At 36.0% G+C, this 15,303-nt stretch overlaps 1 protein-coding gene across 1 annotated transcript; it reads left to right on the top strand.

The window, feature by feature from the left end:
• Positions 1-1,283: 1,283 nt before the first annotated feature.
• LOC136205776 (AMP deaminase) lies at positions 1,284-10,556 on the top strand. Its single transcript, XM_065996556.1, has 20 exons — positions 1,284-1,865; positions 2,633-2,805; positions 3,007-3,190; positions 3,600-3,778; positions 3,878-3,929; positions 4,043-4,170; positions 4,262-4,441; positions 4,640-4,707; positions 4,791-4,933; positions 5,248-5,309; positions 6,094-6,207; positions 6,625-6,765; positions 7,672-7,824; positions 8,095-8,148; positions 8,224-8,334; positions 8,431-8,604; positions 8,683-8,763; positions 9,333-9,431; positions 10,002-10,119; positions 10,197-10,556. Exons 1-19 carry the CDS (start codon positions 1,508-1,510, stop codon positions 10,068-10,070), a joined length of 2,523 nt encoding a protein of 840 aa, XP_065852628.1. The 5' UTR covers positions 1,284-1,507; the 3' UTR covers positions 10,071-10,119; positions 10,197-10,556.
• Positions 10,557-15,303: the final 4,747 nt, after the last annotated feature.

The following is a 15,303-nucleotide window of genomic DNA, read 5'->3' as shown; positions in this document are numbered from 1 at the left end:
CTCTTATAATTAATTTTGTCAAAAACATCATTGAAAGACGTCTTAGATACTCTATCACTATGGAGAGGAATCCCAATATTAATTGAGTTTCACAAGTTAAAAGTGTTATGAATTATTTGAAAGTGTGATTAAAATTCTGGTTACATGTTAGTTTGTCCATACATTTTGTAATTACAAACCAATTGTGGGATAAAAATGCTCTTAACATAGTTTTAATTATAAAATTTGATTTGAAATTATATATGATACTACAAACAAAAGGAATAGATTAATGTTTTTAATTTAAAGGGATAAGATTCAAAAATGCCTCTAACGTTGGTAATTAAGAGCAATAATACTCTTAACGTAAAAAATGGTACAATTAAGGACCTAACGTTGACAACTTGGTTCAAATTTAGACAAACTAACAGATCTTCAATATACTGTTAAAATTTCCGTTTGAATATTTACTCTTCATATCTTGCAGCCCATGAAAATTCTAAATGAATTGTAACCTCATCGATTTACCAAATTTAAATGTTTAAACCCTCACCCCAATCTCTTCATCCACAAAACCTAAGAACACCAAAACCATCCATTTTACTTTTTTTTCTTATTCCACTTCGATTCCTTTGTTGTAATCGATTCCTTTCAAGTGATCACTGAGAAGAAGGAAGAAATTGGCCAGGAAAGAAACCAGCACAATGAAAAATGGTAAAGTTTGATGCTGGGTAAAAGAGAAGAAGAAGTCAGTTAATTTGGACAGTATACTAGTTTCCTGTGTAAGAGCTGGGAAAAGTTTCAAATTAAGAGATGATGAAATTAAACAAAAAAAAAAAAAATAATTGGGCTTTGTAAGTTTTTTGGATTAAGAGATTTGGGGTGAGGGATTTGAAAAGCTAAACTTGGGATTCTTTCACAGATGTAATCCATAGATGTAGAATACGAGGTACAGATAACTTGGGATTCTTCAACTTGATACAAACGGAAATTTTAACAGTATATTAAAGATCTGTTAGTTTGTCTAAATTTGAATCAAGTTGTCAACGTTAATTGTACCATTTAAGTCCTTAATTGTACCATTTTTTTATTGCTTTTAGTTACCAACGTTAGTAGCATTTTTATACTTTATCCCTAATTTAAAATATGATAATAGTAAGTAAAATTCATTGGAATGAAGACTAGATATTTACTAACTTTGAAAAACAGAAAAAGGAAAACACTGGTAGGGATAGCACTAGTTATTTATTTTATCCCGCATTCAAATGTTTATTTTATTATTATAGAAAAGCTAATGAGAGAAACAAGAGAGAGAAAGCGAATATGTCCTCTTGTGTGTTTAGGCTATAAATATGGCAAAAAGCCGCAGTACACACGAACATAAGAGAGCTACTGAGTTTTCCCTCATTAGCTCCACTGTTTCGACTTCTCAGTTAACTCACCTCACCTGTATAAAACAAACAAGCTTCTGCTCTCTAACAAGGTTACTGTATTCTATATACGGATATTGTTGCAGAGTAAGAGACCTATGGATGCTTACACGGTGCATCTAGCCATGGCGGCGCTTGTCGGAGCTTCCTTGGTAGCAGTATCGGCGTATTATATGCACCGGAAAACCCTAACTCAGTTGTTGGAGTTTGCCAAGACGGTAGAGAGAGAAAGAGACGATAACTCGGATGTAGACTCGCCTCAGCATTTGAAGAAGCGCCGTGGACACGGGAAAAAGAAGGGGACCGCATATTATCGCCGCGGCTCTGCCTCCCTTCCGGACGTGACGCTCGTTTCTGGTGGCGGCGGAGGAGTGGATGGAGATGAAAAGAGGAATGGTCCGATGCATGTCGATGGGATTCCGCCTGGATTGCCCAGGCTTCATACTCTGACTGAAGGTACTCCGGAGTGATAAAACTCCGCTTGAATTCACGGCTAAGATATTAATTAAACTGTTTTGTCATGGGAATTGATTCCAGGTATATTCTATTGGCTGGAATTTCTGCAGTGTTGTGTTCCAATTTGCAACTGTTGGGGGTTCTACTCTAGTGGATTGTCGTAGTATTTTTGCTTCATAAACGATGTTGGACTTCCATGATCATATCATGGGTATTCAGGCAAAAGCTGTGTTATTATTCTGCAGCTCAACTATTGAATTTAACATTGCGAATTCCCCTGCTTCAAGCTCTCGTTTTCCTCCCTTTTTTGTTTGATTTGAGAAAAACATTCTGTTATGGGAGAAGAAATATTCACAGAAATTGGAAAGAGTAGTTATTGAGCCACAAAAACTCAAAGCAACTTCCAATCTAAAAGTAAAAACAGGTTGATGTGGGTGAATCCTCTGTTATGATACTTGGGCTAGAACTAGCTTCTTAGAGCATTTTCATCCAAACAAAGGCCATTTGGGAATCCAAAGCTAGGACTACTGATAAGAACAAATTGGAGGTTCACATGAAGTCCATTTTGGCACTTTATAACCAAACACACTATTTCTACCATGAGATGAACTTGTTATAATTGTACCTTTCTGTTAATGCCATATAGTTGTCAGGGCATCACTCTCTTCATACGATTTCGGTTAAACTCAATATGGCCTTAATTTTCTTGTGAGAATGCACAATTGTTCTATTTCTTTCTGATTCAGTGTAACATCTTTCATTTATAGGAAAAGCTACTAGCCTTCCTAAGAGAAGTGGAAGTATTATTAGACCAACTTCTCCAAAATCTCCTGTTGCAAGTGCGAGTGCCTTTGAAAGTATTGAGGGATCAGATGAAGAAGATAACATGACTGACAGTGCGAAGCTTGATACTGCATATCTGCATACTAACGGAACTGTTGTAAGTTCATATGTGCTTATGCTACATGTTCCTTATTTGCACGATAAACAAACCTCTCACTTCTCTTAATAAGCAAATCTCTTTGACATATTCACACGCAGCATGTAAAAGCAGTGGTCATGGCATGATTTGCTGTCATTTTTTGTTTCTTTCTTGCATATTTTGAAGCTTTATATGATTACTTTTGAACCTCTTGTGCAGGGATCCGAACACATTAATTCCATTCCCAACGGGGAGCAGTTGCCTATACCTGCCTCAAGCATGATTCGATCCCATAGTGTATCTGGGGACTTGCATGGTGTTCAGCCTGATCCAATTGCAGCCGATATTCTCAGGAAAGAGCCAGAGCAGGAAACTTTTGCAAGACTTAAGATTGCTCCTCTAGGTATTGACAGCCTTCTATTTGTACTTGTTCTGAAAACTGAACTAGCTTGTGTTGAAGGTTTTATCATACTTTGCTTCAAGTATTTCCAAAAATGCTGTGATGTCCTGTTATTTACTATGCATATCAATTGCAAGATAATAAATTTAGGTATCACAAAGAGAAAGAGCGCATGTCTGTCTATAATGCAACTAGTTTAAGCAATGTTCGACTTGTCCTACCTTCATGAATGATCTTTGTCTTTATTTGTGGTGATCTTTGCTTGGAAATTTCTTTCTTGTAAGTTCACAAGAAGCTTCCAATGGGGTTTCTGTGCTCAATTGGAAACTAATAGTTTGCCCTTTTTCCTTTTTATGTATATTTTAGAAATCAATACCTTTTTTTTTCCTCATTTGCATTTTTCATTATACAGAGGTACCATCTCCTGATGAAGTGGAGGCCTATATAGTACTTCAAGAATGCCTTGAAATGAGAAAAAGATACGTATTCAAGGAGGCAATTGCTCCATGGGAGAAAGAAGTTATTTCTGAACCTGGCACGCCAAAGCCTAATACAGATCCATTCTTCTATGCACCAGAGGGAAAGTCTGACGTGAGTCTGTATATTGGATTGAACCTTGTGGACTGTTACTCCAACTTCATACTTATTTCTTGTTTTTACTCATACTCAAGTTTTCAACTTTTTGTGCAGCATTATTTTGAGATGCAAGATGGGGTCATTCATGTGTATCCAAAAAAAGATTGTAAGTTTCAATATCTCTTCCTTCTTTGTTGGTTATTAGTGATTAATGAAATGCCTCATGGCGGGGATATTATTTTAATTTTAATTTTTCTATTGTTCTTTCTTCTTTTACAGCTAAGGAAGAGCTCTTTCCTGTGGCTGATGCAACAACCTTCTTCACTGATTTGCACCACATACTTAGAGTTATTGCGGCTGGAAATATCAGAACTTTATGTCATCATCGGTTGAATCTTCTAGAACAAGTATATATCCCTCTATTTAGTAGTTTGGTTAGTTACATTGAATGCTTGTTCTTAGTGGATGTGATAACATACTTATTTGAACAATTTTCAGAAGTTCAACCTTCATTTGATGCTTAATGCCGATAGGGAGTTTCTTGCTCAGAAAAGTGCTCCTCATCGTGACTTCTATAATGTTCGGAAAGTTGATACACATGTTCATCATTCAGCATGCATGAATCAAAAACATCTTTTAAGGTTTATCAAGTCAAAGTTGAGGAAAGAGCCTGATGAGGTATCAACTTATTTTCTTGTGTTGGGAGCTATCAAAATGTAATTAGCTTTTTTCTGATAATTTGGCAGATATTCTGAACTTCTTTGAACAACATAAAAGATATATTTTTTTTTCTACACAAATCATTTAAGGTTTAGTTTTTTTAATGCACATAAAATTGAAAAAAAGATTCCTGAACTTCATGTCTCATTTTTTCAGGTTGTGATATTTCGGGACGGGACATACTTGACTTTGAAGGAAGTTTTCGAGAGCTTAGATTTGACTGGGTGAGTGTTAAAAACCTTGTATTATCTCTTGGTAGTGAATTATTTTCTCAGAAGCAGGTTTAACAACAAAATACTTTCAACAGTTATGACCTAAATGTTGACCTTCTGGACGTTCATGCTGACAAGAGCACATTTCATCGTTTTGATAAGTTCAATCTAAAGTACAATCCGTGTGGACAGAGTAGGCTCAGGGAGATTTTTCTTAAGCAGGATAATCTTATCCAAGGTACTCCTTTCTTGTTTCTTCATTGGGATATTGCCTCTGTCTAATTGTTGAAGTTAAAACTAAAAAAAGTAGCTATTTCTTACTTCTTTTTTATTTATTGTTGTTGTTACTGGGTAGAGGTTAGTGGTTGAGTTGTTGAAAATTGTGGTGCCAAAACTGAGTTTCTTTTTTATGTTTTCCATAAAATTTTCACTCTCTTATGGCATGATCATTTTATTTTCACCTTTCTTATAATTTCTAGACTTCTTCTCTTCGGTTGACTTGCATTGTTTTTTTTCTCAATAATATGGACTTCTTTTTTCAATGATGAGCAGGACGTTTCCTTGCTGAGTTGACACAACAAGTGTTTTCTGATCTTGATGCAAGTAAATATCAGGTACTTGCTTTTCCTGCTCAAACATAGTTTTTATTGATAGATATAGATTCTATTTTGTTTAGTAGGTATGGACATCTTGGATTTTCATCGTCAACATTCATATGCATTTATTCTTTTATTTATTTATTTTATAAATTTTATTCACTTCTTCTAGTGGATTTTCCATGACCAGTGGTGAGGTGCTTACATTCATTACCTATTCTTATTATTAATTTGTGACGAACTTTGAAACACATCCAGCATATATTGGTTTGAAAATTTAAGAGTATGCTTTTATTAATTTGTGATCTTGCTTGCTTTTAACCTGATCTAATAACCAATGGAAAGGTAGCTGGTCTAGTCCAGTAGCTCATCTTTTTAATGTGCGAGTCCGACTTCTGTTCCATGGTACAAATGGTATTTATCATTATTAATTTTCACCAGCCTCCTGGCATCAGGCATCAAGCTGGATCCTCAGGAAATATGAAATATGCATTGGTGATATGCTTTGTGACTTCTTGATCCACTGCATTTACATTTATACACTCGTTTTGAACATTATCAACTTTTGTGTTGTGACTGCATACTCTGAATTACTCAGCCACAGGAGACTTTTAGAAGCTCTCATATTTCTTCTTTTCCTATTACAATTGAAACTTACAGTATCATTTGTTGTATTCAGTAATGCAAAGTATTTGTCATGTGCATCAATGCATATACGTCTTGAGGATTCTCTATATCATGTTTGTCTATGGGTGAGCTTGTTGAGGGTTGCTTATTGCTGTATTGATCTTTCTGGCTGCAGATGGCTGAATATCGAATATCTATATATGGCCGGAAGCAAAGTGAATGGGATCAATTGGCTAGCTGGATTGTGAATAATGAATTGTACAGTGAGAATGTTGTTTGGTTAATTCAGGTATCAATATCAATACGGTCAACCTCTGTTTACAGTAGGTTCATGTGTGATAACTGTATTCACAAACAAAATTCCTTCCCACTACTCCCTGATTGATATTAAATGTTATATGATCAGCATATTTTAAGCATGTCTATATGCAACTCAACATTCGTTATGATTCATCAATAATTTGAGTTAGTTATTTCGACATTTATTTTCTTTTTCTTGGACAAAAGTTTTGCAAGTTCCATTGCTTTGTTGAAGAAGGCAGCTAGTTGGAAACTAACTATTTATTTATTTGAAATGCTGGCATCTGGTATAGTTCTGGACAATAATGAAGATGGAAGCTAATTGTTCTGTTCTTATCTTTTGTTGAAGAAACACTTTTAGCCTTCTATTATAGGTTCCTATTGTTAACATCTTGATCCTTTTCAGCTTCCAAGATTGTACAATATCTACAAGGAGATGGGGATTGTGACATCTTTCCAGAACATTCTAGACAATATCTTTATTCCGCTATTTGAGGTTACTGTAGACCCAGATTCACATCCTCAGTTGCATGTTTTCTTGAAACAGGTTTGCTATTTTTGTTTTCTTCAATATTATATATTTTTTACTGCTTTCGAAGGGTGTAAACAGTATGTTTCGTATATTGATTTGCTATGCTTACCATCATGCTTTATTCCCAAACCTGGTACATCTTTGGAGAGCTATCTATAAAGCTGATTAAAACCATGGGAATCGATTTACAACTTCAGATAGACTTGAATGCAGATGCTTCTTTTCCTTTTCCTGCTGCATGTTTTCATTTATTTGTTGATTACATTATGTGGATCCTTTCCTACCCCAACCAAACCGTGTACACATACTTATTACACACACATATGCACACATACACAGAGAGAGAGAGAGAGAGGGTGGAAAGCCTAAAGGCCTGAAAAGAAGGATGGTGCAGGAGTTCATTGCTTGGGAAGGCCTGGAAGAGAGAGAGAGAGAGAGAGAGAGATGCCATCATAATTGAGAACTCTACACACTAATAAGCTAGCAAACCTTTTCATTAATTAAGAAGCATTATTGGGCTTCAGAACTTGCCTTTTTTTCTGCCATTAGGAGGTTCTCTTCGCCTTTTCTAAAAATAAAAAGTAAATTTCGAGATGGCAATTTGAAATCTGACATACGGCCATAGAGTAATAGTGGAAGAGTTTAGTTGACACCATCAGGTAAGGCTGCAAGGGAATTGAGACCTGAAGTCGAAAAGGAAAAAAAAAAGTGAGCTAGACTTTTCAAATTACACATCACTGAGGCTTTAAATGATTTAGGTATTGAGAGTATTCTTTCCTTTCTTCTCCCTTTCATTCTGTAACCTCGTCCTTTATCCCAAATATTATGTGGTTACAAGGTCTGTGCCTTTTTCTTTTTCTTTTTCCTTTTCTCTTCTTTTCTGATTGAATTTATTGACTTAGGATGTCACTGCATTCTCAGGTTGTTGGACTGGATTTGGTTGATGATGAAAGCAAGCCTGAAAGACGCCCTACCAAGCACATGCCTACTCCAGCTCAATGGACCAATGTGTTCAACCCTGCATTTTCATATTATTCCTATTACTGTTATGCCAACCTGTACACATTAAACAAGGTGTGTCTTTCCTTTGAGAACATTCCATACGCTATAAGCTGTTATTTTCTGGGGGTTTATGATGGTCAATTTATCTTCACTTTCTTTCTCAAATTCGTCCCTTTTTGCCATTGTCTTACTTTCTTAACTCAATAGATTATTATTCCAATATATTGCGGAGCACTTCCATTTTCCAGATTTAACTTATAAAACTAGGAATTTTAGTAGACGAATTAGTGTAATTGTTTCAAATACTGTTTGCTCACCATCTATTATGATTTTGTTTTAAAGCTTCGTGAATCAAAGGGCATGACAACTATCAAATTCAGACCACATTCTGGGGAGGTATTAATGAAAGTTCCATTCTTCATGTAAATATCTGAACGTTGAATCCGGGACTTACATGCTCATCATTGTCAGGCTGGTGACATTGACCACCTTGCTGCAACATTTCTTACGGCTCAGAACATAGCACATGGAATCAACTTGAGAAAATCTCCTGTGCTTCAATATTTGTACTATCTAGCTCAGGTAGATATTTTCTCCCCTCTTAGGGTGGTTACAGGTGTTGCAACTTGATTATCTGTTATGATATCTAATAAGCAATTCTGTCTTGTTTTTTGTCAGATTGGTCTGGCAATGTCTCCTCTGAGCAACAATTCCTTGTTTTTGGACTACCATCGGAACCCATTTCCTATGTTTTTCCTACGTGGTCTCAATGTTTCCCTTTCAACAGACGATCCTCTCCAAATCCACCTAACAAAAGAACCTTTGGTTGAAGAATATAGCATTGCTGCTTCTGTAAGCTCTTTTATTACTCCGTAAGGCTTATACTTTTTAGCTTTTAATGTTGAAATGGTAAAAATCTTTTCCCAACAGGTATGGAAGTTGAGTTCGTGTGATCTTTGTGAGATAGCCCGGAATTCAGTCTACCAATCTGGTTTCTCACATGCTTTGAAGGTACGTGCTTTGTCCTGGCTAGGTCCAAGGTGCTAAAATTTGTAAAATCTTCTGGCCCTATATCATCAATGACAATAAGATGGGTTGCAAACCGATATTGAATCGTGTCCTTTTGGCTAATTCTGCCAAATCCTTAGTAATAATGATGGTATGATGATAATGTAATACAAAGATAAGTTTGTAAAAAAATTAGGCAGATGGTTTTGGCTGATTAGGATCATCCCTGGAGAATGGTGAATTTTCTTCAACATTTTGATAATCTGCTCAAGTGGAACAGGCATCTGCTTGTTTAACTGCTGCAATAACAAATTAAATTTGCCAAATCATAAAATTTGATTGCAGGTTTAAGGTTATCGATGCTATGTATTTTTTTTTTGTTCATTTGGAAAATGCTTGTCACCATATGATGATATTAGCAAATGGTTCCATCAGTTGGAGTTGCCTAAGCAATATGATGTTATGAAGTTCCTTTTGGCATTTGAAAGTAATGCTACATTTCTATTGTATCTAGGCGTTTTTGATGGTGTATGCTCTGTTGGCTTATGACAAACTTGTGAATTGTGTTTCAGTCACACTGGATTGGGAAAGAGTATTACAAGAGAGGACCAGATGGAAATGATATTCACAGGACAAATGTGCCTCATATTCGGGTGGAATTTCGTGATACGGTATAGAAACCCTTTCTTAACTGTCTGGTTTTACTTGAACAATTTGGTGCCATCAACATTCACGCTTTAATCTCGCTTTTTTTTTCATTAGCTTATTTTGGTTCCCTTACATAAAAAAATTCATATACCCATATAATTATATTATAAAGACGTATTCAGTCTTTACTAAGAATATTTCAATACAATCAAATAATCTTGTAAAAACATTTTAAACCTAATATTTTCTTTTTGTCATTGAATGTTTGATGGATGTCTTCATGAATTGTTTGTAGATTCTGATCATTTTTTATATTTGGTTATTGTTTTTATTTTTATGTTTGGGGGATTGATGTATTGCCAATGATTGATATATTTTTGTATATCAAGTGAGTATACTAATTTTTTTAATATTATGTTGCATGATTTTAGTGTGTTATAAAGTTTAAAATTTTAAAATTTGAGGAATGAGGATCCCCACGGGAACATGGATAGGGATTCCTCATCTGAACGGGGAAGCAGTCAGCATTCCCACCCCACCCCATTTGCAATGGTGTACAAGGAAGTAACGAATATGATGCATGTGTGGTGCAGATATGGAGAGAGGAGATGCAACAGGTATACCTTGGCAAGGTCATCATCCCTAGAGAAGTAGACAAGTAATGGCAAGTAATTGCTTCTTCTGGAGTCCATTCTATAAAACATTATAAAGGTGATGTAATGTAATCTAAGATTATGTCATCTCATTTTCTGCAAAATTGACATGACATTAATATTAAGCTGTTTCAGGAAGTGAGCTAGCTAGATGTTAAAATTTTGCAAAGGTATACACAACCTCGGGCCATCGAATGAGAAATGGTATGGTTGAATCAACACAACACCCCAAGGGAAGTTGAACAAGGTTACAACAAAGACTGCAAATTTCACACGCTTACTGCATGGAATATACTGAAATATCCGGCTGTGCTGTGCTGTGCTCTGATCTGATGAATCAATATAAATATAAGGTGTAGCTTAAGTTTATATTATATATTATACCTCATATAAAATAATGAATTTTGTGGCGTTAGTCTGTAATCTACGACACTTGAAGAATTTACTATTTTCTTTTATATGAATCGGCTAATAAATGTGATAATTTGGTCTCTAGTTGGTGTTGCATGGGAATCAACAAGAAGCATCTGTAGAATCTTTCTTGGACAATTTTTATTTTGTAATTTTCTTTTCGCAGACAAAAAATTGATATTGGGAAGACAAGCAAGTTTTGGGTTTACTTAGAGAGTATGGTTGGGGGAGTGTAAATTACATTGGTGGTTTACAATTTTTACCATCTTTTATGTTTTGGTGTATAACTTCTAATTTTGCACATAAAAACTATACAACCTTTTGGTGATCTCCCACTGTACAACCGGTAATCTTCCCATTTAAAAACGTGGAATCTATTCCTTATACAATTACTAAAATACCTTTTTATCTCTTATGCAATTAATAAAATGCTCTTATTCCATTCCTTCATTTTCTGCAACTCATTTCTCTCTGTAAGTCCTACTGATATAAACAAGAATTATTGGCACTGCACAAAACAATTTTGGGGATTCCAGTTTTTATGTTGATTCTTATGAGCTTAAGTACAAGTTTACAGTTACTGGCGTTATAACCAAGGACAAGCTCTCTAGTTTGATCAGTATTCCGGTTAAGATTTTATTTATGTGGTTTAGCATTGTTGAAGTGATTCGCGATGATGACGAGCTCAAGTTTTTGGTAAGGATCGCTATTGCTAATTTTGATGTTTCTAATTTCACAGAATCTCCTACTTGTGGATGTGGATTCGACTATGATTTTCTGAATTTCAGGATGATTAAGTGTAATCATAATGTGTTTTCTTCTTACTTGTTTAAGCTACAACTGCTCTTTAAGTTTGTCCCTTTAAAGGCAACTGAACATTGGTTCCACCAAAGTCCACTGGAATCCACCAGTGTCGCCAGAGCCATGAATTTTAAAAAGAATATTGTTGCTGCTGTTGAACATTGACGTGATAAGCAATTGGATCCAAGAAATTGCTGCAGTGAAATGCACTTCTTTTTTATTAATGGAGTATTTGAAAAGAAGACATTGAAAGCTTTTGAGGGAGAGAGAGAGAGGAGTCCGAGAGAGAAAGGGAAGGATAGAGAGTAAAAAGTTGGAGAAAATGAAGGAAAGAGATAAGAGTATTTTAGTAATTGCATAAAAGATAGATGTATTTTAGTAATTGCATAAGGAGCATTTTAGTAATTACATAAGGAGCGAGTTTCATTCTTTTAAGGGAAAATTACAAAATTGGGTGAAATGGGAGACCCATTTACATTTTTAGACCCATTAGCAACCAACTTACATACATAGACTGATTCATTTTGTAATACCCATAATACCCTTCATATATATAACAAACTATCTACCATATCTTCTATCTCTTCTGCTTGCTCTCTCCATTCTCTACAACTCTCTCTCTCTCTTATTTTCATTGAGATCCTTCATTTGAACACCTCAATCCAAGCCCAAACCTTGTCATGTAAGTATTATGTTAGTTTCACATATTTAAATCCCTTTTAACTTGTTGTTGTTGTGTTTTTGAAGTTAGAAATTAGTAAAATTTGTACTTCAAGTTATTTTCGGTAACTGGCGTATTTCGCAGATTACGATTTTTCTTCGTGAAATCGTAACCTTCGAAGTATGGAAGGATATATATACATTTGTGTATGACACGAATTCGCACACATCGCGAAATACGCAGAATTCACAGATATTATGTATGTGCGAATGCTGCGAATTCGCAGATGGAATAAATGCGAATTCTGTGAAGTGTATGCTATTTCATTGTTTGACACATTATTTTTTGGTTTCCTTGTTGTTTATCATTGGTAGAAGCATGTCATCCGACCATTTATTGTGTGTGATTACGTGGAATGGCCGGTGGAAAACCATTGGAAAAGCTATGACATATGGGGGGGGGGGGGGTGAATCGAAATTGCTTCGGATATCAACGGGAATCAGCTTGGAAAGCGTCAAGAGAGAGTATACACTTCTTCTCGTGTTGATCCAACATCATTTGACATGCGTATGACTATGCAGATAACTTACGGTCCAAACAAAGTTCTTGGGGTAGTAGTTCCAATTGTTGATTCAAGTGATGTTGAGTGTTTTTTAGATTATTGTCGGATGAATCCAAGCGATGTTATCCCACTGTATGTTAATTTTGAATCACGAACAATCCAACCGTGAGCCATGAAGATAGAGAATGTTATTTATTCAAGTTGTGATGCCAATTCCACAGCCGAATTGGACACAACCTCTGAAGTAGACACAACCGTTGAGCTCCGAACGCATCGGCTAGGAAAAGAAAAGATCATTAAGTTCAATATTGCATCCAATCCTGGTTTAGATGATATTAGCTCAAATCCGGTTTATCGTTCGGAGGAACAAATGTAAGAAGATGACATTTGGGGTCATTTTGATACAGAGGAAACGGTAAATGATGGACAACCTACCCCTCCGAGACAATCGCATTGCGGAGCTGTTCCCCAAAGCAATGTATTGGCAGAGGATGTAGAAATAATAAGGAAGAGGACTGATCCATTTCGGTGGCCCCTGAGATCCATGATGCACCTAAGTTTACTATTGAAGATAGTTCATCAAAAGGGGTCATCGGTTTAAAGGTACACGACATATTCTCCAACAAACGAGAATTGCAAGATGCACTAGAAAAATACACAGTTAATAACAGGTTCGAATGGAGAGTGTACAAGTCTAACAGGTCCATGTTTGAAGTTAGATGTATACATGATGATGCATGTAAATGGCGTGCTAGAGGTATTGCGATGCCCAATTCAAGTATGTTTAGGCTCCGAAGAATGGATACAATGAACAAACACACATGTTCCAGAGATCAAATGTTACCACATCACAGGCAAGAGGGGAAACGAGTGGCTGGCATACTACTTGCGGATAAGTTTGATATCGAGAATAGAGTGTTTAGACCAAAGGACATTGTGAAAGATTTTGAGACACACTATAAAATAAACTTGTCTTACATGCAAGCTTGGAGGCTAGAAATTGGCCGATAGAAGATCTGATGGGTTCACCAGAAGAGTCATATATGCTGTTACCGGACTACTGTGAGACGTTGAAAGCATGCAACCCATGTACGATAGCACATATTCAAATTGACGATAATGATCACTTTCAGTACTTCTTTATGGCGTTTGGTCCTTCACTTAGAGCTTTTAAAGAACACATTCGCCCTGTTATTTGTGTTGATGGAGCCTTCCTAAAAGGTAAGTATCCAAGACAATTGTACATTGCAGTTGGAAAAGATGGTAATAACCAAATTTATCCTATTGCTTATAGGGCTGGACCAAACGAGAGCAATGAGGCTTGGACTTGGTTTATGACCAAGCTCAAAGAATGTATTGGGGACATAGATAATTTTATCGTCATCCCTGATAGGTACAAAGGAATTGACTATACTCTGAATTTAGTGTTTCCAAATACAATACATGGATGTTGTTGTCAACATTTGAAAATGAACGTGAAGGCTAAATTCAGGTCAATTAGAAAGATAGGCAATGTGTACTGACGAGCTGCTAAAGGGTACATGGTTTCAAATTTTATCGAGGCATTCGCTCGACTCCGGCAGCTACATAGCCCAACAACAATATATCTAGAGCAAGCTGGTATCTAGAAATGGTCGCATGCATATTTTCATACCCGTCGTTATAACATAATGACAACAAACATTGCAGCAGAATCATGGAACACGGTTATGGTTGAAGGAAGACGTTTGCCTATCACAATGTTGATAGAGTACATTAGAAGTACTGTCCAACGATGGTTTTACTAAAGACAACAATCAGCTGGTACATATTTTATATGTTATATCATTTTGGTAATTTGGATGATACATAAATACATTACCTTTATGTTTTCATTTTCAGGAGCACGAGAACATCATCTGTCGGTTTGGGCTGAACGGAAGATGAAGAGTCATGTTATGAAAGCTATACCCTGTACATTCCATGGAATAAACCAACACACATTTCAGGTTGGGGACTGAGGGAAAGGGGGAGTTGTTGACTTAAATGCAGATACTTGCACGTGTAGGAAATGATAACTTTCTCAATTTCCTTGTAAACATGTATGTTAGTTGCATGCGAGAATCGACTCAATAACGCATACCAATGGGTCGATAATTGCTACACCAACAATGCGGTTAAATTAGCTTACGCAGAGTATATCAACCCAGTCGAACCCCAGTCGGAGTGGACAAACTGTGACCCTCCAAGGAAAGGTCTTCCCCCTTTAAGAGGTCCTGCACCAGTTTGACGACCAAGAAGTCAGAACAGAAAACCGTCACAAGGTGAAGACCCAGTGCAAGATTATGTAGCCGATGCGGGAATAGTGGTCATAATAGGTTGAATTATCATCAATCGTTACCAAATACAAGTCAAACTCCAAGTACAATAACAAGTTCACGAAGTTCTAGGACTTCGCACAAATGACGTGGTTTGTAGTTGTGAGGTTTGTATTTGTAAGAGCAATCTTTCTTGAGTTTTGTAAGAACAAGTATCATTGTGATTTGTAAGATTAAGTATTCTTATGATTTTGTAAGGTTAAGAATTCTTATGTTTTTGTAATTTTAAGAATCCTTGTTATTTTGCCAGCTTAAGAATTCTTATGTTTTTCTAAGATTAAGAATCTTTAAGTTTTTGTACCAACAACCAACAACCACTTCGCGAATATTTATACCAGTTCGCGAATTTAAAATCTGCGACTTCGTGAAATCGTGTGTTTGCGGAACAGAAAGTTTTTTGCGAACCCAAAGTTGTTCGTATATCCATATTTAACTTTGCAAATTTTGAAG

Source organism: Euphorbia lathyris, chromosome 9 (genome assembly GCF_963576675.1).
Source record: "Euphorbia lathyris chromosome 9, ddEupLath1.1, whole genome shotgun sequence".
NCBI classification, from domain to species: domain Eukaryota; kingdom Viridiplantae; phylum Streptophyta; class Magnoliopsida; order Malpighiales; family Euphorbiaceae; genus Euphorbia; species Euphorbia lathyris.
This window is presented reverse-complemented; position numbering and strand designations above follow the sequence as displayed.

Coding starts and splice junctions, on each gene's coding strand:
- LOC136205776 (XM_065996556.1), top strand. CDS start 1,508: ATGGATGCTTACACGGTGCATCTAGCCATGGCGGCGCTTGTCGGAGCT. Junction 4,442..4,639: donor TGAGGAAAGAGCCTGATGAG/GTATCAACTTAT, acceptor TCATTTTTTCAG/GTTGTGATATTTCGGGACGG. Junction 4,708..4,790: donor GAGAGCTTAGATTTGACTGG/GTGAGTGTTAAA, acceptor TACTTTCAACAG/TTATGACCTAAATGTTGACC.